This window comes from Microcaecilia unicolor, chromosome 11 (genome assembly GCF_901765095.1).
Source record: "Microcaecilia unicolor chromosome 11, aMicUni1.1, whole genome shotgun sequence".
In the NCBI taxonomy this organism is placed as follows: domain Eukaryota; kingdom Metazoa; phylum Chordata; class Amphibia; order Gymnophiona; family Siphonopidae; genus Microcaecilia; species Microcaecilia unicolor.
Genome location: NC_044041.1, coordinates 32,309,579 through 32,337,384, shown reverse-complemented (window position 1 = coordinate 32,337,384; position 27,806 = coordinate 32,309,579). Strand labels below are relative to the sequence as shown.

The following is a 27,806-nucleotide window of genomic DNA, read 5'->3' as shown; positions in this document are numbered from 1 at the left end:
CTCCAGTCCTTCTAAACTCCGCGGCGGCAGTAAACTAGCAATGAGTACACAAACTCAGCAACTGGCAAACAAACTAACATTAGGCCGCAGACCATTTGGTAGCATTTACGACTTCCACCAAGGCTGCTCCAGCAACAGTGGGTATATCCATGGGGTCACTGTAGTCTACCCACAAAAGCTCCAAGGTCCTTGGGATCAGTAAAGTACAGTGCTTTGTTATCCTGTACAACTTGCACTTTAGCTGGAAGAGCAGACTCTTGCTGCCCTCGTATTGCACCTGTTTCTTTCCTCTGAATGCTTGTAATATTTTGTCCTTGTCTGCATAATTCAGAATCTTGGTCAGCACTGGCCATGGCCACGTTTCACCCTCACGCAGCACTCCCACTCTGTGGACTCTTTCGATCCGCAACGCGCTGAGAACTGCAGGCCCAATTGATCCGGCAGCCAGCGCTCGACCAGCTGCCAGAAGTCTGTCCTTCACTCTTTCCAGGACCCCTATAATTCTAAGGTTATTTCTTCTGCTTCTGTTTTCTTGATCATCGACCTGCTGCACTAACTGAGCATACTTCTGCTCCAATGCTGCGATCCTCACATTCGCCGCTTCCATTCGGTCTTCCTAGCGCGAGATGCGGTCCTCAGCCTGCTGCAAGCGCGCACCTTGTGTCACATTTTCCAAGCTGGAACTAGGTTTGTGAGCCTAAGGTAGGGGGGCACATTTTACCTGCCTCCCCCAGCCGCCGAACCTCCACCACTCTCGACTCCGCCACCGCCGCAAGGTACCTTTGCTGGCAGGGGTCCCCAACCCCTGCTAGCCTTAGTCTTCTTTAGCACTGGTCTCCAGCGCGTTCTCTGATAAGGAACGTACAGGACGTGCTGGACGTCAGGACTCACAGCACAGATTAGCGAACGCGCCGGAGACTGGCACTGAAGAAAATGAAGGCTGGCAGGGGTTGGGGACCTCCACCAGCAAAGGTACCTTGCGGCGGCAGCGTGTCAAAAGTGGCAGGCGAGGGTTGGTGGGGGGGGGGGGGGTCAAAAGTAGAGGGGGCCAGGACTTAATCTGTGGGGGCCCATGCCCCCATCTAGCTACACCCCTGGTGTATGGATGCTTGTTCTGGTGTGTGCACGTCTATACATATGGCTATGATTTGTTGACATGCGGCATCAGTAAAGAACAGACTTTTAAATGCCCAGTTGGGATATATATATGCTAATCTCAACTTTCTTAAATGTTTCAGACATACCCATCTATTTGCTCCCATGATATAACTGAATTCTATTATTCTGTGTCACTGTATTTTCAAACGTAAGCCACACTGAACCCGACTTTGCTTGGAATAATGTGTGATATAAATGTAAAAAATAAAAATCCTTTATCCTCCACCTTTTAAGACACTGCCTATCCAGCTGGATGGTGATAGCACAAGGAAAGCAAGTTTGGTCCAGTGAAGACTAACTCAAAATAACCTGTTCCTTAGCTGGGCCCTAGTATTACTGTATTGAAAATACGACCTAACCATGCGTCTGTGGTTATGTTCCACTAATAAATTAAATGACTAACTGGCTTTCTTGAAGGGATTATATAATGCATGACTAGGGACACAAGCATACACTTATTTATTTGATATCACGATTCATCATGTACAGCCACAAAACAACCTTTTAGGTGGATAGTGTTCACAATGTGCTCCTTTTATTATCTACCAGAAGATAGAGATAAGAGTTTTCAGTTTTGGCACAGTATAAGTCATCACAAGAACATAATATAAGAAAACCAATGGACTGCATTAGGGTCTTATAGCCCATTTAGTTATGCTTAAACAAAAGAGATCTGCGTGAAACAAGATATTTATTTGTATTTTGACTTATAAAACTCTTGCCACTGAAACATGTTCAAAACAGATAATCCATTTGTGTATCTAAAATGTAAACTTCTATAGAACAGATGAAGATGTGATTCCATGTGCCCCAATGAAAGGAGAGTAATTTTACGTCCATTTAATTTCAATATATCCCATCTTTATAATACCAGAGCAGATTACAAGAAGTTAAGATGAACCCATCAGGAAACAAGATATCCTCACTGAAACTTGGCCATTTGTATTGTTTAGAACAGTATAGAAAAATGAGCACAAAATACAGACTTTATAACTGCTGTTTCTACCAGCTACAATATTTTTTTAAAGTTGTTTTACTGATACTCAATTTTTATTTAATGATATTTATATTAGAGGCTTTCAAATAAATTAAAAAGCTGTCAAGTGTCAAATAAGTAAAAAAAGAAAAACAATATTTTGCCCTCCACCTAAGGCACTGCCTATCCAACTGGCACAGGTTTAGACTTTTTACAGATGGACCATGTTGCATAGTTAGTCCGTTATTTCTAATAATCTTTTGTTATTTGTGTGTTGGGTGTAATACAACGGTATCAAGCTCCGCCTACTGCCTTCAGCCCATATAATGGACTAGGTAGAGCTAGACTCACACCCCCGTCTCGTTTTCATCCAACCGCCTTGTAACTGGTGGCAACACTCTACCCCTTCCCTTTACTTCCGGGTGTCTGCCCCTAGACATCACGTGTGTCCCCTCCTCCCCCTTCAGGTTTTGATCTTCCGTTTGTCATCATGGCTTTTGTCAGGCCTCGTTTTTCGTCTCTGGTTATTGTTTTCTTGTTCTTATTAAGCCTGCAGTGCAGCAGCGGTTTGCACACTAAAGGATCTCTGCCTCTGGATGTCATCACTTTCCATAAGGTAAAAGCAGTTGTTTGGCTTTTATTTTTGCACTTCCATTGCTTAAATTGTTTTGCATCCTTTTGACACTGATGAAAACGATCACTCGCTGTGTAGCAGATTCAGACCCCCCCCCCCCCTTTCCTAGCCGCACACGTGGGGACGGATCCTCACAATCTACTTTAACTAATTGGTAACTACAGTGTCTTATGGAGAGCAGCTTATATTTAGTTACACGCGAGGATCTACAGTCGGACGCGTTTAACACGAAATTGTGTTTCCTATAAAACGTTATTGATAAGACCGGTTTGCTCTGCTCTTATATTAAAAAAAAAAATATATATAGTATAATGTGTAGACTAATGATCCATTTTAATGCAAAGCCCTCCCCCTGACTTGGGGAACCAATAGAGAAAGAACAGCTCAGAGCTGTACTGTGGATGCAGGTAACTGTCTGACCAATGCCGTGAGTCCAAGTGTCTCTGCAGCCGAGCAGCACGCGGAGCGGGTTCAAGGAGCTTGGGGTTGTCGCTCGCACCTATGGGGTTGGTTGTGTATTAAATGCAAAGACTGTGCGCGAAGCTGTCACGCACGTGCACTAGAAGCGACTGGAAGGACCCATTGGCTGCAGCCTACAACGCAAGAGGTGTTTGGAAGGGGGGGGGGGATGGGCTGGGCCTGTATGGTCATTTTTTCCCCACACAACTAAAGACAATACAAGTTGGCAAAAAAGAAAAAAAAACCCCCACACAACAGAGTAGTATTTATCTAAATATAAACAGAGCTGCCAAGTTGCCCATTCCAGGAGGGAGACTTTTTGTCTGGTCCTGGTTTTAAACATATCCCAAAGCAGTGTGGGACTTGTAGTCCATGATTCTATCCATTGAAATCAGTGCTGCAGGTCCCATAATGCACCAGGATGAGGTTGGCAGAAATCCGGGACTGGCCAAAACGTCTCCCTCCTGGAATGGGTAACTTGACAGCTCTGTATAAAGTAGTAATAAATCAACAACCTAACTGTGAATTGAATGGAGCTAGCAGTGCATCGTCTTACACTTTTTAGTTGGAAGGACCGTATTTTCACCATTAAAAAAAAAAAAATCTCAAAGCCTAGTTTTACATAGTAATAAGTGACAGCAGATAAAGATCTGAACACGTCCAGTCTGCCCAATTGTCACACTCATCAATTCATGAAATCAACAATGATTCATGAATGTGATGTAAAATACTTGATCATGGTCTTTCTTTGGTGTTTGTGGGACATAGACCGTAGAAGTCCACCCAGCACCGTTCTTATGTGCCCAACTACAGGGGTTGCTGTGGAAGCAGACTCCAGCATATCTGTCTAGTCATTTCTAGGACACAGACTGTAAAAGTTGCCCAGCACAGTGGCTGCTGTCGAAGCACTTCCTAAACTGGATTGCTAATCATTTCTTTTAGACGTGTGCAGCGCTGTACACTTTAAAATGCAAGAGACAGTCCCTGCTCGACAGAACTTACAATCTAATCAGGACAGACAGGACAAATAAGGGAAATAATGTGGGAATGAAGCAAAAGACATGGGTACTGAACAACTGAATAAGGGTTAGGAGTTAAAAGCAGCTTCAAAAAAGGACACAGATCGTACAAGTCTGCCCTGCACCAGCCCTAGTTTATCACAGCTGGAGTCGCCATCAAAGTGTCACCTGACACATCACACACATGCAACCAGTTAAGGTTAGGCTGTTTTTTTTGTTTTTTTTTTAATAATATCCATTTTCTAATTAGATATCCTCTATGTTCATCCCGTGCCATTTTGAATTCTGTCACTGTTTTTGTTTCTTGGATATAACAAAAGAGAGGGAACGAAGTACAAACTAAAGTCCAAACAAAAGAAACAGCACCACGGGCCTTTAAAAATGGAACATAGTTCTTTCATGAATGAGCCTTGACAAAAAGACCCGACACGGGCCGTGTTTTGGTGACTAGCACCTACTGAGTACTGGCACCTTTTTTGTTGTCTGCTAAAATTGACCCATGGTCCCCAAGTGATTTTTGAAAGCGCTAGGGCCCTACACACCAAAGCTGCCTTGTCATAGATTCTGTGACTGGTTGCAGGGGGCCTGGCCATTGTGGGTTGGGCCCCTCAGTGATCATCCCACCCCTGAAGGGTGGCCTGGCATTTGAGTACCGGCACCTTTTACGCTAAAAAACCCCGCACTGCTTAGTCTACAGGTTAGATTTACTAACGTGTGTCAGTGCTATTTAATACAAGCCTCATTATTTTTACTGGGGCCTATTTATTAACAGCTTGATTTTAAATGCATTAGTATCAGGGCTGACTCAAGGGACTGTCAAGCTCTGAGCCAACTTTTGCATTTTGTACCTGCCCCCCGCAATCTGGTTCTCTCCCTTCAGTCTTCTCGCCACCTGTGATCCAATATCTCCCTCTTCCCCCTCCTTTCAAGTCCGCCCCTCTTGCTGGACCAGGTTAGACACTGGTGATAAAGGGCACTACAATCCCAGTCCAGCATTTATGCCTCTAGGAGTCTGAAGGTAGACCAAACTGGGATTGTGGCTCCCTTTCTCTCCGGCCCCCTAAGCCATTGCCTCACCTTTGAGCCAGCCCTGTGCATCTAGTAAATCTAATGTAAAGGGGTGTTACATATTAATAAACTTGCTCACCTGGGCTGGGGTGTTGGATCCCTGTTGTTGGAATAGGACTGTGGGTTGTGATGGTGCTTCAGGCCTGAGGGAAGGGGGGGGGGGGGGGGGGGTTCTGGCTGCACTTTGGGCGGCTGCCCTAGGGAAGAAGAGTGGACTTGGGCTGTTTAGGAAGTAGTGCCGGCAGGCAGAACAAGAACAGCACTGGGGCTTCCTTCTGGCTGCCACGAATCCAGAAGTAATTCATGCGTGCGCACTTAGAGCCAGGTTGCAGCAGTCAGAGAGGGGAGGCTGATTCGGGACTTAGCAGGCTGCAGGGCGGTGGCAGCTGAAGCTGGCAGGAGTGAAGCCTGGGTCTTCTCCCTCGGCTCGCTCTAGGAACCGGGAGACCCGGTTTTTAAGTTGTTTTAAGCCCAAATGGGCTCTGTAAGAACTCTGATCCCAGAGGCAAGGCTGGGGAAAGCCTCTCCCTGCCATGTTGTGGGAAGACAACTGTGGAAGGCAAGGTAAGGGGTTTGTTGAGGAGGGAAAACCCACTTTATTTTTATGGTGAAGCTGATACAGCGCAACAGGTGAGAACAGGCGAAGATATGCTAGTGCAGGCCTGCACATGGTGACCGGTTGCCCCTAGCGACCAGGAGATGCATTCTTACAGCCGCCATTGCTTGCCTGTGTCAGGTGGATGGGCAAGTGAGTTAGAGAGACATATTAAGTAAGTATCTGTCTGCTGACGTGATTTATTGAGTTTTGAGGGCTGCAGATTATGAGAAGAGGCTAATTTAGTTGCAGCAGCTGTGTAAAATGTAGTAACAGGGTGCCAGTGTGTGTTGGGGAGGCTCTAGAACAGGTTGTGTGTGTGATGTCTGGCAGAAGTGACAAATGAAATTTTAGGCAGCTCAGCAAGGAATGTTTTGGCTGAATGAGAGAAGAGCTGCTGAGAGAGATGGGAGGTGGGAATAAGACAGCCTTCTGGTATTGCTGTGTTCAGAGGGGAGAGACAGCATATGTGAGAGTCTTGAGTGTAAGATAGAACTGATGCTGGGAGGGAACTAGATAGGGAGAACTTTAAATTTTGTTTTTGGGGATTAGTTAGTAACACCAAGTCTGTATTATTTTTGGTGACCATGCCTGTTAAAATGGGTTTGCACATGCACATAGGGATCCTTAGGGAGGTAGGATTTTCTTTGAGTTGGTTGAGCCAGGTTAGTAGGGAGAAGAAGTACAGAGGATCTGCTTACCTGTGAGAGAGCCTGATGTTGCTGTAGATTATTGAGGACTCAAGAGCCAGCCAAGGATACAAGAAAGTCCTGGGAAGAGAAAAAACAGTTACGTGCCTGAGATCCTTGGTGTGTACACAAAAGGAAGAACTTAAAGTGAAGGACAGTGAGATAAATGATAATTATCTGAGTATTTGTGTTTTAAGTTGAATCTAAGGTGACAGAAGCGACGCAGTTTTCCTGAAGGAAAGGAACATTTTAATTGTAGTGAAACATTTTATCAAAATTATTGTATAAGCAGGAAACAACTCGTTTGCTTAGCTAATCAATTAAACAACTTCTGTGAAATTTATTAATTACAAATATTTAATAGTAAATTTCCTAGTCTGGTGCAAGTTATTTGGGGAAATCGTGACTTATTGTAATAATTTTCTAAAAGTGCAATACCTGTCTCCGCCACTAGGGCATTTACACGTGCTGGGGAGGAGCCAACTGTCTTTGTACAACACAGTACTACTGACATAGGACAGTGTGGGAGGGAGTTTCTGGAAGCCAAATTTAGGCTTTTAGATATTATCAATAGAAATCAAACAAAATAAAACATGGAAAAGAAAATAAGACATAACTTAATACATTTCTTGATTAGCTTTCGAAGGTTGCCCTTCTTCGTCATATCGGAAATAAGCAAATGTGGTAGCAGATCTTTTTCCAAAAGTTTGTTTTTCCAAAAGTTTGCCTTTTCATGCGGCTGTATGCGGTATCTTCCATCTTAAGTAGAGAGGTGTGGTAGCCGTGTTAGTCCACTCTTAAAGGTTATCAATAGACATCAAACAAAATGAAACATGGACGTCAGACTCACAGAAGCAGAAGCCTGCGCGGCCACATTGGTGATCTGCAAGGGCCGACTTCTACATGGAATGTTGCTAGTGGAATAGCAACATTCCATGTAGAATCTATAGAAATCAAACAAAATAAAACACGGAAAAGAAAATAAGATGATACCTTTTTTATTGGTCATAACTTAATACATTTCTTGATTAGCTTTCGAAGGTTGCCCTTCTTCGTCAGATCGGAAAGAAGCAAATGTGCTAGCTGACAGCATATATAAGTGAAAACATTCAAGCATTACTATGATAGTAAAATAGATACCATTGGAGATTCTACATGGAATGTTGCTACTATTGGAGATTCTACATGGAATGTTGCTACTATTGGAGATTCTACATGGAATGTTGCTATTCCACTAGCAACATTCCATGTAGAAGGCTGCGCAGGCTTCTGTTTCTGTGAGTCTGACGTCCTGCACATACGTGCAGGACGTCAGACTCACAGAAGCAGAAGCCTGCGCGGCCACGTTGGTGATCTGCAAGGGCCGACTTCTACATGGAATGTTGCTAGTGGAATAGCAACATTCCATGTAGAATCTATAGAAATCAAACAAAATAAAACATGGAAAAGAAAATATGATGATACTTTTTTTATTGGACATAACTTAATACATTTCTTGATTAGCTTTCGAAGGTTGCCCTTCTTCGTCAGATCGGAAAATGAACAAACTTTTTGAAAAAGATCTGCTACCACATTTTCTTTTCCATGTTTTATTTTGTTTGATGGCTTTTAGATAGAAAGTTGAATCTAGAACCTCCAGAGTTTAATTTCCCAGAAATGCTGCCTGTTTCATGCATCTACTATGTTACTATATGTAAGCCACAATGAGCTCTTGAAGTATATGTGGGATATAAAGTAAAGCTGCCTCCCCTTTTCCACTCTTGCCACTGGTGAATCCTACCTCACAACTGACTGCAAAATCTATCTAAGCCCAAGCTTCTGGTATCCTTACTGTTGAAATCAACACATGTGGCGGCCCCTGTCCGCATCCAAGTTTCTGGTTATCGTCATTTGTGGTGTTAGAGTTTTTCCAGCCTGGCCTGGAGACCTTGGAACCAGTTGGGTTTTCAGGATATCTGTAATACAATATACACATGACAGATTTGCATGTGTTGGAGACCCAGTATGTGCTGATTTTTCTCATTTATATTCATTGTAGACTTTATGAAAACTCTACTAGCTGTGCTGGCCCCAGGAAAAGTTTGTACCACCCTATTGTAAGCTTTTTGGGGTACAAACCTCCCCCATCACCATATGTTATAGTAGGAACACAACAATCAAACATCTGTTTTCCTCCCCCCTCTCAGGTCTAGAATAAAGCTGCCAACTGGATTGAGATTCACAGGACATGGTTGATCCAGTCCTAGGTTTACCCTGTTGCATGCAGGGACTTGTAGTCTTGCTTTTCTTAGGGAATGCAATGGGGAAATGGGTTTACCCTGTTGCATGTAGGGACTTGATCTAATTTCCCCATTGCATTCCCTAAGAAAAGCAAGACTACAAGTCCCTGCATGCAACAGGGTAAACCTAGGACTGGATCAACCCTGTCCTGTGAATCTGGATCTAGCTGGCAGCCTTAGTCTAGAATCATGCATATTGATGAATTTCTAAATCATGCTGTTGAAGATAGTGCTTTCATATCATGAATTATTAAAAAGCATTAGGACCATGTGCTGCATAGCAGAATCTGTGCACATAAGTATTGAAGCATAATCTCTGTCTGTGATATACAGATGAGAGAGCATGTAATATGCTATTCCCTCCCCTCCCCACCCAATCTAAGCAAATAACCCTTCACTTAGTTGTAGGTTAAAATCGCTTTCTCACAAGTGAGTGTTTAAAATACCTTATGCTAAATTTTGTCTTCCTTCAGGTCATTCCAAAGAGTAGGTTTGTCCTGGTAAAATTTGACACCCAATATCCTTATGGCGAAAAGCAGGACGAGTATAAAATACTGTCTGAAAGCTCCTCTTCCAGCAAGGACCTTCTGGTTGCTGAGGTGGGAATATCAGGTAATGTGGGGTAGTAACAGTATTTGCTATTCTGGACTTCTCATACTAAATGTTCTGTTACTGAAAAGATTAAATTTGTTATATTAATAGGCATGAGCCCTAATGTTGATTACCTTTTGCCATAAGATCAAAGATTTAACATCTGCAGTTCAAGCAGTCCTGTTATGTTCATGGTGTAATGAATTATGCGAATTTCGAAATCACGATTTGAATGTTTTTTTTTGTTGTTTTTTTTTGAGAAAAACATCCAAATGCCACTTTGGACCAGATTCAGTAAATCAAGCCAAAAAATTGGCGTGGAAAAAATTATGCGTTGAGTGGTAATCTATAAATGGCATCCACACTTTATAGAATAGCGATTAACCCATGCTTAAGTCGCCTGCGTTTATGCCTGCTGAAACCAGGTGTAAATGCCAGAGCCTAAATTAGGCATGGATCAGGCATATTCTATAAGAGTGTGCGTAATTCATAGGAACGCCCCCCCCCCCCCAAAAAAAAATATGCTTCCTAGGATTTACGTGTGAATCATTATAGAATGCGATCCGTGCATAAATCCCAGTTAAGTCCAATTAACGCCAATAGTTGGTTGCTCATTAATCAAGTTGCTATTAGCACCGATTGGCTCATTAATCAATTAAGTTGCGCTGATGTGCATGTAGGACCTGGGGGCTTATGCCGTTTTTGAGATGTTTTTCTCTTTTGAAAACGAGCCCCCAAATCACACAGATTAGAAAAGAACTACAAAATCCGATAGGAAAGTGAAGAGTAAAAGCATCTAGAGAATGAATATGGTAAGTACATAGGACCCTTTTTCATAACTGATGTAGAACTTCTGTGGAAGTATTTATTCAAGGGAAAAGATCATAGCAGGCAGAGTAGTGAATAAATACTCAGGTGGCGACATGAGTTTTATGTTTATCAGTATAGGAAATTTATAGTTCAGGCCATAGAGCAGACTTCTCTCCTGGATTTGGCATGCTGTCTTGACTAAGGATTACAAGAGTGGCTGGAAGCAAGAAGCTGAGCATAGCAGTCCAGCGTCTCCATTTTCCTTCCCTAACTCCTTCCCCCAACAATCCAGCATCCCTCCCTAACCCCTCCTCCCAACAGTCCAGCACCTCTGTCTTCCTCTTTCCGTTTCCTCTCCTCCCAACAGTCCAGCGTCTCCCACTTTTCCGTTCCGCTTACTGGACCTGCTGTTGCTGCTGCTACTACTGCCTTCCCTGTTCTGGAGCATAAGAGGCAAGAGGATTCAGCACTGGCATGGAGCCTGGAAGTAGAGACGCACACGCAAATGCTGTATCGTCCTGTCCCCTTCTGATGCAAACCTTTCTCCCAGAGGTGGGAGGAACACAACATCACATGAGTGTGGGCTTGTGCTTTAATGCCCTGTCAGTGGTGCTACATTCCTCTTCACTTCTGTTCAGAAGAAATGGATCCTCGGGAGCTTAGCCGAGATTGGGTGGCAGAGCCGGTGGTGGGAGGCAGGGCTGGTGGTTGGGAGGCGGGGATAGTGCTGGGCAGACTTGTACGGTCTGTGCCCTGAAAATGACAGTTAGAAATCAAGGTAAGATATACACACAAAGTAGCATATATGAGTTTGTCTTGTTGGGCAGACTGGATGGACCGTGCAGGTCTTTTCCTGCCGTCATCTACTATGTTACTATGTGTGTTACTTCCAGAAGGGGTAGGGTGGCAGTTATGGAAGGATGAAGAGAAAAAAAAAGGGAGGTGAGATGCACCATTCCTGTCCTGCTGATTTGCCATAGGCCGGTGGGCGGGGTTTAGTTCCAAATTTTGGTGGGGCCATGGCCCCTGTGGTCGAACCCCTCCCACCCCTGTTCAGTGCCTGTGAAATCAGCTAAGGTCTAGCTAGAGAGATTTGCTAGAGATTCCATCTTTTAGGAAAGAGAGGTGCTTGGATATGAGCATGTGCCTTTGCAGCAGTGTCTCCATTTTTTGGAGCAAATACCATGAATGTTAGGTTCAAACAAGACATTATGGCTTTTGAAATAAAAGGTAAAAAAAACCTGTTTGACCTTAGTAGCCCAAGTGTGAAGGGAGGGAAAGGGACTTGATATACAATCTTTCTGCAGTTACAATCAAAGTGGTTTACACATTATATACAGGTACTTATTTTGTACTTGGGGCAGTGGAGGGTTAAATGACTTGCCCAGATTCACAAGGAAGGAAGGCAGTGGGAGTTGCAATGTTTATTTTGATTAGTTCCTCTTTGGAAGTTGGAGGGTTTTTGGAGCAGGGTGAGTCTCTGGTAGCTTTCTTAGTTTGTGAGTCTGTTTTTTTTTATTTGGGAGAAGAGAGGATGTTTTACTGAATTTTATTTTTAATAAGATACGTTACTTTGAACTGTATTTTTGAAGGTTGAGAAGGTGCTTTATTTTATACTAATAAAAAAGGTCCGTTTCTGAGACCAATGAAACGGGTGCTAGTGAGGTATTTGTTTTCTGCAATTAATGTTTCGAAAGGGATATTTAGGATAATTGTGTTGTCATGGTAATGATTAATTTACATTTTTGTGTTGTGTGTAATAGTATTTTTTTTTTAATTTAGTTTTTTTTGTTGTGTTGGTTGTAATGTTATTTGGTGGCACAGTTGTTGTTTTCTGTGTGTCCAGTGTTCTGCTAGAAATGAAATGGGCAGTGTCACAATTCTCATGTATTTTCAATTATTTATTGTAGTACTCTGTTAGGAGACAGTAAGTCTGACAGTTTCATGAAGTGAGTATGTGTGTGTCTGAGAGTGATGCATGGGAAGGAGTATGTGGGGGAGAGAGATGATGTGTGGGTAGGGGGGGTGTGTGTGGTGATCTGTGAGGCGGCATCATTGTGCGTTTGTGTGGGGGGGGGGCGTGTTTGGCAATCTCTGAGCCTGCATCACTGTGTGTGTGGCACAGAGAGTGTGTGTATGTGTGTGTGAAAGTGAGAGAGGGTGGGGCGGACTGGGAGGTTGGGTGCTAGTGTGTGTGTTTCTCGCCAAGGGGGGGGTGTGATCTGAGAGGGTGTGGCAGGGGGCTTGGAGGTTGGGTCAGGGTTTTTTTTTTAGGGGGGGGTTGGCCATGTTGTTGCTTGCTTGTATTGTGTGGTGTGGGGGTGTTTTTGTTGGGGAGGGTTGGGGATGTCTTGTGCTGGCAAAGTGGGATGAAGTGTTGTGTGGCTTTGAGGGTGGTTATTGTTTCTGGGATGATGTATATAGAGAGAGATGGAATGTGCATCTATCCATGTTCCGCATGAGAGTGTGTGTTTTTTTTTTTTTTGGGGGGGGGGGGGTGGTTGTGTGTGTGTTAGTGAAAGGTCATGTGTATCACAGAGGATATTGTGTGTGTGTGTGTGTGTGTAAGTGAGAGAGGGTGGGGTGTACTGGGAGGTTGGGGCGAGTGTTTTTGGTTTTGTGATATTGTGTGTGTGTGTCTCACAATGAAAGGGGGGTGGGGCAGGGGGTGGAGAACTGAGAGGGTTGTGGTTTAAGGGGGGCGGGGGTTTTGGGGATGTCCTTTGCTGGCAAAGTAGGAGGATGTGGGGGGTGGCTTTGAGGGTGGTTATTGTTGCAGGGGTGATATCAAGAGAGAGGGAGTGAGTGTGCATGTCTCCTTGTTTGGTGTGTGTGTTTTATTTGTGGTGTTTTGGGGGGGGGGGGTTGTGTGTCTGTGTATGAGTGTGAAAGTTCATGTGTGTCACAGAGGTAGTTTGTGTGAGTGTGTTTGTGTGTCACAGAGTGTGTTTGTGTGTTTGTAAGTGAGAGAGGGTGGGGTGGACTGGGAGTGTGGGGGTGAGTGTCTTTGTTTTTGTGATATTATTTGTGTGTCTCACAATGAAAGTGGGGGTTGGTGAACTGAGAGGGTTTTGGTGTAAGAGGAGGAGGAGGGGGGTTGTGGGGATGTCTCGTTTCTGACACAAGTGAAACGGGCGCTAGCAAGGTTTTCCTCGGAGTGTGTATGTTTCAGAGAGTGTGTGTGAGAGAGAGAGAGTGAATGTGCGACTGTGTGTGTGTTACAGAGAGAGAGTGAGACTGGGTGCGAGTGTGTGTGTGAGAATGAGAGAGTGTGCCATGGGCCTTCCCTCCAAGTTCCAGGGTGGCCCTCCCCTCCCTCCCTCCCTCCGAGTTTTGGGGTCTCCCTCTCTCTCTCCCAGTTTTGGGGTCTCCCTCCCTCCCAGTTTCAGGGTCCCCCTCCCTCCCAGTTCTAGAGTCATCGTCCCTCCCTCCCAGTTCTAGGGTCATCGTCCCTCCCTTCCTCCGTGTTAGGTTTGTGCCGAGCCATGGTCTGTCTGCTGAGGAATAGGTTAGGCTGTAAAAGGTGCCACAGACTTTCCTTAGGAACCAGTGAAGGGGCACAGTATCTCTCTTCAGGGATTCATGTTACCTCATGGAGAAGTTTTAAAATTAAGATTCTGGAGAGCCCTCTAAGCCAGCGGTTCTCAACCAGTGTGTCGTGAGGACAGCACAGAGAGTGTTTTTTTTTTTTTTTTTTCTGTATTTAATTCCCTGTATTTTCTTCTCTTCCTGATGCAGATCCTGTGCCACTTCCTTCCCTACCTGTGAGTCCAGTGACCCCCCCCCCCCCCCCCCCCCCCCCCCCCCCAGTCTGTCACTTTCATATCCTTCCATCCCCAAAAACCTTATATCTTTACTGGCATTGGCAATAGGCTGTCTGGGCCAAATCTGGTCCTTCCCTTTGCAGCATTCTGCCTCTCTGCCGTAAATTCTCTCCAAATTTGTAAAATCATCTTGACACCACATCGTGTTTTTGGCCTACGAAAGAAGCATAAAAAGGCATGCAGTCTCGGCCCTTCTCTCTCTGTTAGCTCTGGTCCTGCCCTCATTGCGGAAACAGGAAATGAGGGTGGGACCAGAGCTAACAGAGAGAAGGGCTGAGCCTGCACGCCTGGGGGCGGTGACCTGGGGGGGCATGGCATTGCGGCGAAGGCGGCAGGGGTGAGGCCTTGTGCTGCTGTCGTTCGACCTGGGAGCGTGGCGTTGCGGCAGGGGCGGGGCCTCAAGCTGCTGTTGTTCGACCTGGGGGGACGTGGCGTTGAGGCGAGGGCAGCAGGGGCGGGGCCTCGTCCTGCTGACATACCCAGAACTACGTGACGTCGGTTTAGTAGCTGGAGCCAGAGAGCAGGAATGCCTTAGCCATGGAGTTGCGTTTTATTATATAGGATTGTATAATCTGAACAAGTTATAAAGTAGGTCTGTAATGCATCAAATGGTCACATCTTGAATATGCATGAGATACATTTGCATAGAATAGAGGCAGTGCATGCAAATATACAAACTACATGTCTTTCCAGTCCAAAGCAAGTTACACAGCAGTTACACTGTGGAACTCCATAAAACCAGACTGGTTTTCAGCCCTTGAGGCCTAGACTCTTAAGTAGAGCCTTTAACTTTATTTTTTGGGATTTTCAGTAGTAGCTCAAGGTGAGGTATTTCTCTGTCCATAGAGGGCACAATCTAATTTTGTACCTGAGGCAATGGAAGGTTAAATGACTTGCTCAAGATCACAAGGAACAGCAACAGTGGGATTTGAACCAGCCACCTCTGGCTGTCAAGACTGGTGCTCTAACCATTAGGCCACTCCACTCGTTATACTTTTTTGCTGAACTCCAACAATGAATCTTTTGACTATTTTTTTATTTATTTGTTACATTTGTATCCCACATTTTCCCACCGAGTGGAGGAGTAGCCTAGTGGTTAGTGCAGCGGACTTTGATCCTGGGGAACTGGGTTAAATTCCCACTGCAGCTCCTTGTGACTGTGGGCAGGTCACTTAACCCTCCATTGCCCCAGGTACAAAATAAGTACCTGTATATATGTAAACTGCTTTGAATATAGTTGCAAAATATCACAGAAAGGCGGTACATCAAGTCCCATTTCCCTTCCCCCTTCCCTTTTGCAGGCTTAATGTGGCTTACATATAACCGTTAACGGCGTTAGCTGGTTATGGTTTGAACAAATACATAGTATTTGGTATAATCCATTAAGTGGATGTCTGGACTTTGTTAGCCTAAAGTTCCTAACTTTTGTTGTGAGGTGCTATTTTCCTTTGTAATGGGAGCCCTGCTCCCTTTGCCTGCCTCCCAGAACACCAAAAAGACTGTGCTTCACATTTATTAAAGGCTACACCTGTTCATGCCTTTAGGGAGGTAGGGTGGAATTTGATCTAAAATAATAATAAAAACACATGCCTTAGAAGGAACTGTATTATTCAGTATTTTGAGCTTATAATGAAAAGCACCACAGGATATGTGAAAGATGTTCCTGCTGCCTTTAAACATGCTGTGGTCACACCTCTCCTTAAGAAGCCTTCACTTGACCCTACTTGTCCCTCTAATTACCGACCCATCTCCCTCCTTCCTTTTCTCTCCAAATTACTTGAGCGTGCTGTTCACCGCCGCTGCCTTGATTTTCTCTCCTCACATGCTATTCTTGACCCATTACAATCTGGTTTTCGCCCTCTCCACTCAACCGAAACTGCGCTTACTAAAGTCTCCAATGACCTATTACTGGCTAAATCCAGAGGTCAATATTCCATCCTCATTCTTCTTGATCTTTCCGCTGCTTTTGACACTGTCGATCACAACATACTTCTCGATACCCTGTCCTCACTTGGATTCCAGGGCTCTGTCCTTTCCTGGTTCTCTTCCTACCTCTCCCTCCGCACCTTTAGTGTTCACTCTGGTGGATCCTCTTCTACTTCTATCCCTCTGCCTGTCGGCGTACCTCAGGGTTCTGTTCTTGGTCCCCTCCTCTTTTCTATCTACACTTCTTCCCTTGGTTCATTAATCTCATCCCATGGCTTTTCCTACCATCTCTATGCTGATGACTCCCAAATCTACCTTTCTACCCCTGATATCTCACCTTGCATCCAAACCAAAGTTTCAGCGTGCTTGTCTGACATTGCTGCCTGGATGTCTCAACGCCACCTGAAATTAAATATGACCAAAACCGAGCTTCTCATTTCCCCCCCCAAACCCACCTCCCCGCTCCCCCCGTTTTCTATTTCTGTTGAGGGCTCTCTCATTCTCCCTGTCTCCTCAGCTCGAAACCTTGGGGTCATCTTTGACTCTTCTCTCTCCTTCTCTGCTCATATCCAGCAGACCGCCAAGACCTGTCGTTTCTTTCTTTACAACATCCGTAAAATCCGCCCCTTTCTTTCCGAGCACTCTACCAAAACCCTCATCCACACCCTTGTCACCTCTCATTTAGACTACTGCAATCTGCTTCTTGCTGGCCTCCCACTTAGTCACCTCTCCCCTCTCCAGTCGGTTCAAAACTCTGCTGCCCGTCTCATCTTCCGCCAGGGTCACTTTATTCATACTACCCCTCTCCTCAAGACCCTTCACTGGCTCCCTATCCGTTTTCGCATCCTGTTCAAACTTCTTCTACTAACCTATAAATGTATTCACTCTGCTGCTCCCCAGTATCTCTCCACACTCGTCCTTCCCTACACCCCTTCCCGTGCACTCCGCTCCATGGATAAATCCTTCTTATCTGTTCCCTTCTCCACTACTGCCAACTCCAGACTTCGCGCCTTCTGTCTCGCTGCACCCTACGCCTGGAATAAACTTCCTGAGCCCCTACGTCTTGCCCCATCCTTGGCCACCTTTAAATCTAGACTGAAAACCCACCTCTTTAACATTGCTTTTGACTCGTAACCACTTGTAACCACTCGCCTCCACCTACCCTCCTCTCTTCCTTCCCGTTCACATTAATTGATTTGATTTGCTTACTTTATTTTTTGTCTATTAGATTGTAAGCTCTTTGAGCAGGGACTGTCTTTCTTCTATGTTTGTACAGCGCTGCGTATGCCTTGTAGCGCTATAGAAATGCTAAATAGTAGTAGTAGTAGTAATGTTTCCTGTACAGAATATTGTTTTGTAGAACGGCATTCAACAATTTTGGCTTTGGGCAATATCAGAAAGAAGAAGCACAGCAGTGAGGCTCTAAATCAACTCCTCTGCAGATTAGAGGGTTGCACATGGACAGAGATCTATCCTGTCCCCACTGGAATCTAACTCATCCTTGTCTGTCCCCGCCACAAGTAATTTCCTCCATCCCAGCTTCTGGCCTGCCCAGCCCTTGCCATGCTGTAGTCACCTTGACACCCCCCCCCCCCCCCCCCCACACACACACACAAAAAAAGCCAGATTCTATAAGCAGTAAAAATGCTAGTAAAATTAACATAAATAATTTTCTTTTGTACACTGCTAAGACAGCAGACGTACAGATAGCACAGAACCTAAAGCAGTCCAAATTCCAAAACAAGTAATGTTTATACCTAATTGTTCAGCCACCCTTAGGATTCACCTTTGGGTTTAAAGCAAAACCATGTGCATGTAAAGACTGGATAAATAAATGCCCTTACTATGTAATACTTGGTAGCACAATGATGGAATATTCACATAGCAAGCACCATGAGCCAACAGATGTATTTTCTGCTGAACATAATTAACTTTGTATGAACTTGGTGGCTAATAGTGTGCTGAACTGGAGAATGTTAAGTGTGAGGGGAAAAGTCTTATAATGTCACTCAGGCTATTTATGTCCACAATTAATGCTCACAGTCTGGACAACGTGAAAAACACAACCAAGAAGATGTTCCACTCAATGTGGAAATTAAAAAGAGTAAGACCTTTCTTCCCATGGACTGTTTTCTGTAACCTGGTACAATCAATGGTGCTCAGTCATCTAGACTACTGCAACGCACTCTACGCCGGCTGTAAAGAGCAAATAATCAAGAAACTTCAAACAGCCCAGAATACTGCAGCCAGACTCATATTCGGTAAGACAAAATATGAAAGTGCTAAGCCCCTATGAGAGAAACTACACTGGCTCCCACTTAAAGCATCACGTTCAAAATATGCTCCCTAGTTCACAAAATCATACACGGAGATGCACCAGCCTACAAGTCAGACCTGATAGACCTACCACCCAGGAATGTCAAAAGATCATCCCGCATATTCCTGAATCTACACTTCCCTAACTGCAAAGGTCTAAAATACAAACTAATGCACGCGTCAAACTTTACTTACTTGAGCACACAGTTATGGAACGCATTGCCGCGCAACATAAAAACGATTTACGAACTAATGAACTTCCGCAAACTACTGAAGACCCATCTCTTTAACAAGGCATACCACAAAGGTCAACCAATGTGAATATACACAACTCCTCCACAGATATTCAAAACTGGCTTATAATAGTTGCTTGTTATACTACTATCACGTTTTATCATTATCATGTTACCCAAGATCCTTCTGTATCACTAAATGTCTATTTTCTAATATATGTCCACCATTCATGATGTATTGTAAGCCACATTGAGCCTGCAAAGAGGTGGGAAAATGTAGGGTACAAATGCAATAAATAAAGCCTTGGCATTCCTGACTTGTGTAATCACAGATAAAAAAAAAACCCCGACCTCCTATGTTTTAATTACAAAAGTGCAGTGATTCGGCCAATGTGCATAACTTGTTGAAAGTATTTTTTAACTTTTTCTTTTTTTCTTTTTATACTTTTTCCGCTTTTATTCGCAGCTTCAAAGTATTATACTGTTTATGGCTTTTACAGAGGGACAGTCACTTATCTGCATAATCTGGACATTCTCCGGACCCCGACGGGTTCCCGTTTCACCTAAGCTTTGTTAAGGGGTCTGGGTTGACGCAGATTTGTGTTCTTCCTACCCCCTCCTACCCGAATGAGGAGGGGGTAGGAAGAACACAAATCTGCATCAACCCAGACCCCTTGACAAAGCCCAGATGAAATGGGAACCTGGCGGGGTCCCGAGAATGTCCAGATTTTTTTTTTTTTGTCAGACTCACAGAAACAGAAGCCTGCGCAGCCTTCTACATGGAATGTTGCTAGTGGAATAGCAACATTCCATGTAGAATCTCCAATAGTAGCAACATTCCATGTAGAATCTCCAATAGTATCTATTTTATTTTTGTTACATTTGTACCCCGCGCTTTCCCACTCATGGCAGGCTCAATGCGGCTTACATGGGGCAATGGAGGGTTAAGCGACTTGCCCAGAGTCACAAGGAGCTGCCTGTGTTGGGAATCGAACTCAGTTCCTCAGGCCCAAAGTCCACCACCCTAACCACTAGGCCACTTCTCCACTGTTGCTACTATTTGAGATTCTACATGGATCACCAATGTGGCCGCTCAGGCTTCTGCTTCTGTGAGTCTGACGTCCTGCACGTACGTGCAGGACGTCAGACTCACAGAAACAGGAAGCCTGCGCAGCCTTCTACATGGAATGTTGCTAGTGTAATAGCAACATTCCATGTAGAATCTCCAATAGTAGCAACATTCCATGTAGAATCTCCAATAGTACCTATTTTATTTTTGTTACATTTGTACCCTGCGCTTTCCCACTCATGGCAGGCTCAATGCGGCTTACATGGGGCAATGGAGGGTTAAGCGACTTGCCCAGAGTCACAAGGAGCTGCCTGTGTTGGGAATCGAACTCAGTTCCTCAGGCCCAAAGTCCACCACCCTAACCACTAGGCCACTTCTCCACTGTTGCTACTATTTGAGATTCTACATGGATCACCAATGTGGCCGCTCAGGCTTCTGCTTCTGTGAGTCTGACGTCCTGCACGTACTCACAGAAACAGGAAGCCTGCGCAGCCTTCTACATGGAATGTTGCTAGTGGAATAGCAACATTCCATGTAGAATCTCCAATAGTAGCAACATTCCATGTAGAATCTCCAATAGTATCTATTTTATTTTTGTTACATTTGTACCCCGCGCTTTCCCACTCATGGCAGGCTCAATGCGGCTTACATGGGGCAATGGAGGGTTAAGTGACTTGTCCAGAGTCACAAGGAGCTGCCTGTGCCTGAAGTGGGAATCGAACTCAGTTCCTCAGTTCCCCAGGACCAAAGTCCACCACCCTAACCACTAGGCCACTCCTCCAGATTATGCAGATAAGTGACTGTCTGTAAAAGCCATAACCAGTATAATACTTTGAAGCTGATAGAGTATTGCGGAAAAAGTATAAAAAGAGAAAAAGTTAAAAAAAATACTTTCAACGAGTTATGCCATTGGCTGAATCACTGCACTTTTGTTATTAAAACATAGGAGGTCAGGGGTGTTCGTCTGTGGTTACACAAGTCACAAATGCCAAGGCTTGTCCAGATTGTGAGTGTTAATTGAGGACATGAATAGCCTGAGTGACATTATGAGACTTTTCCCTTCACACTCAATGTGCAATCCTATTGTGAACCATGCAACTGCATATTTATTTGTTTGGTGAAGTTTATCACTGGGAGTTTCAAAGCCATTTTTTTCTTTGAACTGGACAGTGTTGGCACAGTTAAACTGACGCTGGACAAAACTTCTGCATAATTATTTAATACCTCTCTGTGAAAAAGCAGTAATAAAAAAGGCAAGTGCTTTTTTATAAAATACCGCTGCAATCCATAAAACAAAAGAATCAAGTTCTCACATGCCATCTTTTTCTTTTGATATAGGCACAGGCAAAAAAGATGTTAAATGCTCCTCGTCAACCTAATTCATGTTTAATGTAGGATATACAGTGGTGGAAATAAGTATTTGATCCCTTGCTGATTTTGTAAGTTTGCCCACTGACAAAGACATGAGCAGCCCATAATTGAAGGGTAGGTTATTGGTAACAGTGAGAGATAGCACATCACAAATTAAATCCGGAAAATCACATTGTGGAAAGTATATGAATTTATTTGCATTCTGCAGAGGGAAATAAGTATTTAATCCCTCTGGCAAACAAGACCTAATACTTGGTGGCAAAACCCTTGTTGGCAAGCACAGCGGTCAGACGTCTTCTGTAGTTGATGATGAGGTTTGCACACATGTCAGGAGGAATTTTGGTCCACTCCTCTTTGCAGATCATCTCTAAATCATTAAGAGTTCTGGGCTGTCGCTTGGCAACTCGCAGCTTCAGCTCCCTCCATAAGTTTTCAATGGGATTAAGGTCTGGTGACTGGCTAGGCCACTCCATGACCCTAATGTGCTTCTTCCTGAGCCACTCCTTTGTTGCCTTGGCTGTATGTTTTGGGTCATTGTCGTGCTGGAAGACCCAGCCACGACCCATTTTTAAGGCCCTGGCGGAGGGAAGGAGGTTGTCACTCAGAATTGTACGGTACATGGCCCCATCCATTCTCCCATTGATGCGGTGAAGTAGTCCTGTGCCCTTAGCAGAGAAACACCCCCAAAACATAACATTTCCACCTCCATGCTTGACAGTGGGGACGGTGTTCTTTGGGTCATAGGCAGCATTTCTCTTCCTCCAAACACGGCGAGTTGAGTTCATGCCAAAGAGCTCAATTTTTGTCTCATCTGACCACAGCACCTTCTCCCAATCACTCTCGGCATCATCCAGGTGTTCACTGGCAAACTTCAGACGGGCCGTCACATGTGCCTTCCGGAGCAGGGGGACCTTTCGGGCACTGCAGGATTGCAATCCGTTATGTCGTAATGTGTTACCAATGGTTTTCGTGGTGACAGTGGTCCCAGCTGCCTTGAGATCATTGACAAGTTCCCCCCTTGTAGTTGTAGGCTGATTTCTAAACTTCCTCATGATCAAGGATACCCCACGAGGTGAGATTTTGCGTGGAGCCCCAGATCTTTGTCGATTGACAGTCATTTTGTACTTCTTCCATTTTCTTACTATGGCACCAACAGTTGTCTCCTTCTCGCCCAGCGTCTTACTGATGGTTTTGTAGCCCATTCCAGCCTTGTGCAGGTGTATGATCTTGTCCCTGACATCCTTAGACAGCTCCTTGCTCTTGGCCATTTTGTAGAGGTTAGAGTCTGACTGATTCACTGAGTCTGTGGACAGGTGTCTTTCATACAGGTGACCATTGCCGACAGCTGTCTGTCATGCAGGTAACGAGTTGATTTGGAGCATCTACCTGGTCTGTAGGGGCCAGATCTCTTACTGGTTGGTGGGGGATCAAATACTTATTTCCCTCTGCAGAATGCAAATAAATTCATATACTTTCCACAATGTGATTTTCCGGATTTAATTTGTGATGTGCTATCTCTCACTGTTACCAATAACCTACCCTTCAATTATGGGCTGCTCATGTCTTTGTCAGTGGGCAAACTTACAAAATCAGCAAGGGATCAAATACTTATTTCCACCACTGTAAATGTCATAAATAAATAGATAAAAACTCTGAATGTTGAGCACCTGATTCTCATAACATGATGTCTGTTTTAGTGGCCCTTTACCAGGAGAAAAAAAAATCTCTGCATGAATATAACAGCGCTAGGGTGTTCCTATAACCAGCCCCTCCAAATGACACACTGATTACAATTTATAACAAATTACTACTGTACCTGTGTAAAGTTATTCCATTATTATACTTCCTCTGTGTACATCTGTATGCTGCACAAGCCGGCATGTTTGAAAGTATAAGTGAGATTAAATAAAAATGCCACTAACAATAAAGAACGACAACATTGATGCAGTGGCTCATAGGTTTGCTTGCTTTGTTTTGAATGTACAACAATGATGGCTGTGTGAGGAAAGGGAAACAGAGACTCACCTACATAGCTTCAATTTTTATCATCCCAACTCCAGCCAGCCACCTCCCCTCTGGTCCTGGGTGCCCTTCTGGCACATACCTGAAGGTACCCTGGTGGTCTAGTGGCTTCTTCGGGGCAGGAAAAATCCATACTCTTTCCTACCCGATGCCACTGATCCTCTTGCTGTCTCCACTTTTTTAAAATGGCTGCCGAGATTTCTAGCAGGATCAGTGCCGTGGCATTGGGTAGGAAAGAGTGGGGATCTTTCCTGCCCTGAAGAAGCCACTGGATCACCAGGGTACTTTGAGGTATGTGCCGGGAGGGCACCTTGCGCTTGGGGGAGAGAAGGCATTTCTAAAGGGATCCCGCAGACCTAGAGGGGATTTCCGCGGTACCCGCTCCTGTGCAGCTCTCTACTGCAGATTTAACATTTTCACAGATGTAGCTATGGAAAAAGCCAGAGCACAAGCCATTAGGGATAAAAATAAAAAAGCAAGCAACAGGTAACTATCAGCACTTGGATTTATGGCCAGAGAGAGCCCTCAAATCTTATATTACGTCTCTTCTGCTGTCAAAGGCTATATGTGAGCGCCCATGCCACCCAAGCCAATCCGCTTGACAGACTAGGCATTCACCTACAGCAGCACAATTTTTTTTTTTGGGGGGGGGGGGGGGGGGCGGGCACTGACGTGGCAATCATGGTGGTATAGAACAGTTATCATGAGCAGTGCAGGGCCTCCAGCATCTGTGTATGCTCAAAGCCTGCCAGTCCCCACCCCTTCCAAAACAGGAGATTGGACCCTGTAGGCCTTGAGCATGTCCAGATGTTCAAGACTCTGTGCCGGGCATGATGACTATTTTGTAGACACCATGACTGCTGTGTTGGCACCAGTGCTACCCTGGAGGTTGGAAGAAACTGAACATATTGTGGGGGGGGGGGGGGAGGTAAGGAAGGTGAGAGATGCTGAACACTGTGATGGGGCTGGCCTTTAAACCACGCTTTGGTAGGGTGCATGGCTGCAGGTTTGCCTCATGTGTTAAATTATTCTTGGGCTGGCCCCAGCTCTTACAGCTCTGTTACTTGCTTCAGAACATAGCACGGTTATTTTGACTATAGTGAAAAGTGCTGACTGACTGAGCTAATATTGTATTTTTATGCTAGGTTTGATGTTTTAACAACTGAGTGGTTTGTCTTTGTTGTGTATGCCTTTACTGTAAACCGCCAAGGATTTTAGATTGTGTGGTCTAATAAGTCTTGAAAATAAATTTAAAACATATTTTTAAAAGCAGCATATGTGGGCATGGCAACATATTAAATGGATTTGGAAATAAAGTCAAATGTACGGGCCCTTTCTGACCACATGCTGCTGGCCTACTCCATCTTGAAACTAAGTTTATTTTCACATGTAATAGTAGGGATGGGCATTTGGTTGAAACATTTTATTTATTTCCACAATTTTCTAGACTGCACTATCGTTAGTACTAAGTGGTTTACAACTTAAACATTGATAATTATAATCTAACAATATAAACATTATAACAAAGAAAATATTTAAACATCAAATACATTAACGTCATTGCTTACTTCTATATTTGCAAATAACTCTTCAATTATAGGGTCATTTTATCTCTTGTGCCTTCATTTAAAAGCTTGCTTGAAACATTGGTTACCATTACAATTATTTATAAAGTCTTTTGTTGGGTTTTTAAATCATTTCATGGTTCAGCTTCTGTTCATTTGTTTGATCTACTTGACCGTTCTTCCTCTCAGTTACCATTTAGATTTAAGAACAATAATATTCTTCTTTAACCTCTCTTTCATCATTTACTCTCTAAAAGAAACTAAGAAAGATCATATTCTTTTCAAGCTGCTTTTTATTGAAAGTCTTCACCAATTTTTTTTAAATAAAATCTTTTTATTAATGGTTGAAATAATACAGAACAAACATAAAAGAAAATTTTCTCCCTTCCCTTTTTCCAATTCCAAGACCAAGACATTGGAAGCTTTAAATTTACAACCATTAGTAGAAAAGAGAAAGTGATATTGACAGTACACTGTCTGGTTCCAAACAAAATGGGGGGTACCTTACTTTTCTGATACTCTATTTCTCTTGAGTCCAAGAACCAAACTAAGGGCCCATGTAGGCGCCTATAGGAATATTGTAGGTATGTATATGGTTAATATGTATTAAAAACGTTAATGTGTCTATAACGTTGCATAGTAAACGGGGCCCTAAATCCAGCTAACCTTCCTCCCCCCCACCCCATGAAACTTTACAAATTGATTTAAGATTTGAAAATTCTTATGTTTTATTTCATAAAAATCTTCAACTGTTTAATGACTATTTGCTTACTTAGTTTAATGAATATTATATGTTTAGTTATTATATGATTTTTTTTAAATGTATTTTTGATTTTGTACACTGGTTTGGACCTTTGTAGGAATTGGCGGTTGATAAGTACCAGATTAGATTTGATGAGGGAAAAAGGGAAATGGGACTTGATTTACCGCCTTTCTGAGGTTTTTGCAACTACATTCAAAGCGGTTTACATATATTCGGGTACTTATTTTGTACCAGGGGCAATGGAGAGTTAAGTGACCTTGAGGGCCCCTTTTACAGTTGCACGCTACCATTTTTAGTGCACACTAAAAATCGGTGTACGCTAAACGCTAAGATGCCCATTATATTCCTATGGCATCTTAGTGTTTAGCACACGTGAATTTTTATCGCACAATAAAAACGCTAGCACGCCTTTTGTAAAAGACCCCCTAAGTAACTTCTGGAAATGCAAATAATAGTCATTGCAATGACCATCTGGCCTGGATGCTGTGCACCAGGGCTCCCTTAGGAACCTTGCAATCACGGGCCCTGAATTTGGCCACCAGGTATTACCCTTAGGCAATGATCATAGCTCCACCGCCTTCCCTGACTCGAAGAGTAGAAGGCTAAATGGGGGACCTTCTGTATGGCAGTGCACAGCACTTGACAAATCAAGGAAGGATTCCCTCCAAAGAATCAAAAAGCCCAAAGGAGTAGGGAAGAGACATGGGACAACCAAACCATGCAGAATTCCATAGGTAGATTGTAGTCAAAAGTATTTATTTAAAACTCAGATACAATAGAATCGACATGGTCCGTGTTTTGGCAAAAGTGTGCCTGCTTCAGGAGTCAGAATATCTACATGTACAAAATATACACAGAGAAGCACATGTAAATACCATACAGAACATATTAAAAATTATATATACATGTATGCAGTGTAGTTGGAGAAGTGAAGTACAACCACAGAAAACAATCAAAATAAATAGCAATAAAGCTAAAAAAAATTTTTTTTAAGTGATATAAACCCAAGACTTTACAGCATAGATACAAGTGTTGTTGTAAGTGGAAAAAAATAAGAGTATTGGGATGGAACCTGAAACAGCGTGAAGAAAAAGAAAAAAGAAAAGTAAAAACGGAGGGACTGAACTGTGTTAACCTTATACATACTCTCACAAAAAAAGTGAGATATGTTTCAAGCAGACAACACACACAGTTGTGCGAGCAGTCATCTCAACCTATCAAATACGCTCAAACAGTGCAGGAGAAAGAAAGGAAAAATAAGTTATGACTTTAAGGACCCTTTGTTGGACTGAAGTCATAGCAGCATGAAAACGAGGCTTGGAAATGGAACAGAATGAATGCGGGAACAAGGCTTGAATTGCAAAGCAGCATGAAAACAAAGCAGCGTAACGGTGGAAATGAGGCTTGAAAGGTAAATCTGAGGGCGCGGCTTGATAGAAAAAAATGTATATGTACTACTGCAATCAGAGTAGCCTGATTAAGACAGTATATAGTATCACTAATAGACAGAGGGAGTCTAAAGGAGCAGATATACTCCAAAAAAATGTATATTCAAAAAGACCAGCGATGGTGTATTTCAAAAGAAAACATAATAGAACAATGACTAACAAGTTTTAAATCTGCATGTACAATACATATATATGTATCTCTGGAGTCATTGGTCCACTTCCCACTCCCCCCCCCCCCCCCCCCTTTTTTTTTTGTCTTCTTGATTTGTGGGATTTCACTGTTCATCCACCTAGGTGGATTACCTGTCCCTACCCCATTTTGAGAACCGGACCATGACTTTCCAGGGCTGGGACAATGTCCTTAGCTACAGCGAGGAGTTTTTTAACCATTTGCTACAACATCAGGATCAAGAGGATAAAGATACTACACAGCCGGTGCAATCTACAATGGACTTATGGTTAGAAATTATTAATTTAAGGAAGAACATTAGAAGAAATGATTTACATTTTAATACTGTGTTGAACTATTGTAGAGTGAAAAGAATTCCTAGGGGCCTTAGACTGTCTAAGGCGCCCACATTGTTTTTAGATGATCAAGAATTTTTAGACAAATGGTGTTTTTATTCTTAATAAATGTAGCTTATATTTAATGATTTTAGTAGCGGAAACCTCCAAACGTAAGAGCAAATCATTGCAGGAAACATTGGATTCTAAGCTGTTAACTGCAAGGACCTTGGATACTAACTTTGACCATGTATCTAAAGATGTAGGTTCCAAGATGGTTAAATCCAGGAAAGAAATTAAGGAAACCAAAAACTGTAAATTTCAGTGTGATGAGATTGAGTATAGGAGAGGTATTGTATACCCATTCTCTAAGGCTAGAATGTACCCTTCCAGTAATAAGGACAAGATTTTCCCAAACCAGGGTATGAATACTGAACACTTATCACAGAGAGGAATTTTCTTCCGTGGAACCAACACCACAGAAATA

The 27,806-nt window shown here is 43.5% G+C and overlaps 1 protein-coding gene across 1 annotated transcript in view; it reads left to right on the top strand.

The window, feature by feature from the left end:
• Positions 1-2,501: 2,501 nt before the first annotated feature.
• Positions 2,502-27,806, top strand: part of ERP29 (endoplasmic reticulum protein 29) — a 47,583-nt gene continuing 22,278 nt past the window's right edge. The window contains exons 1-2 of the mRNA XM_030219043.1: positions 2,502-2,750; positions 9,351-9,489. Of these exons, the coding sequence (XP_030074903.1) occupies positions 2,625-2,750; positions 9,351-9,489 (265 nt within the window). The 5' untranslated portion in view covers positions 2,502-2,624. The remainder of the gene's footprint in view (positions 2,751-9,350; positions 9,490-27,806) is intronic.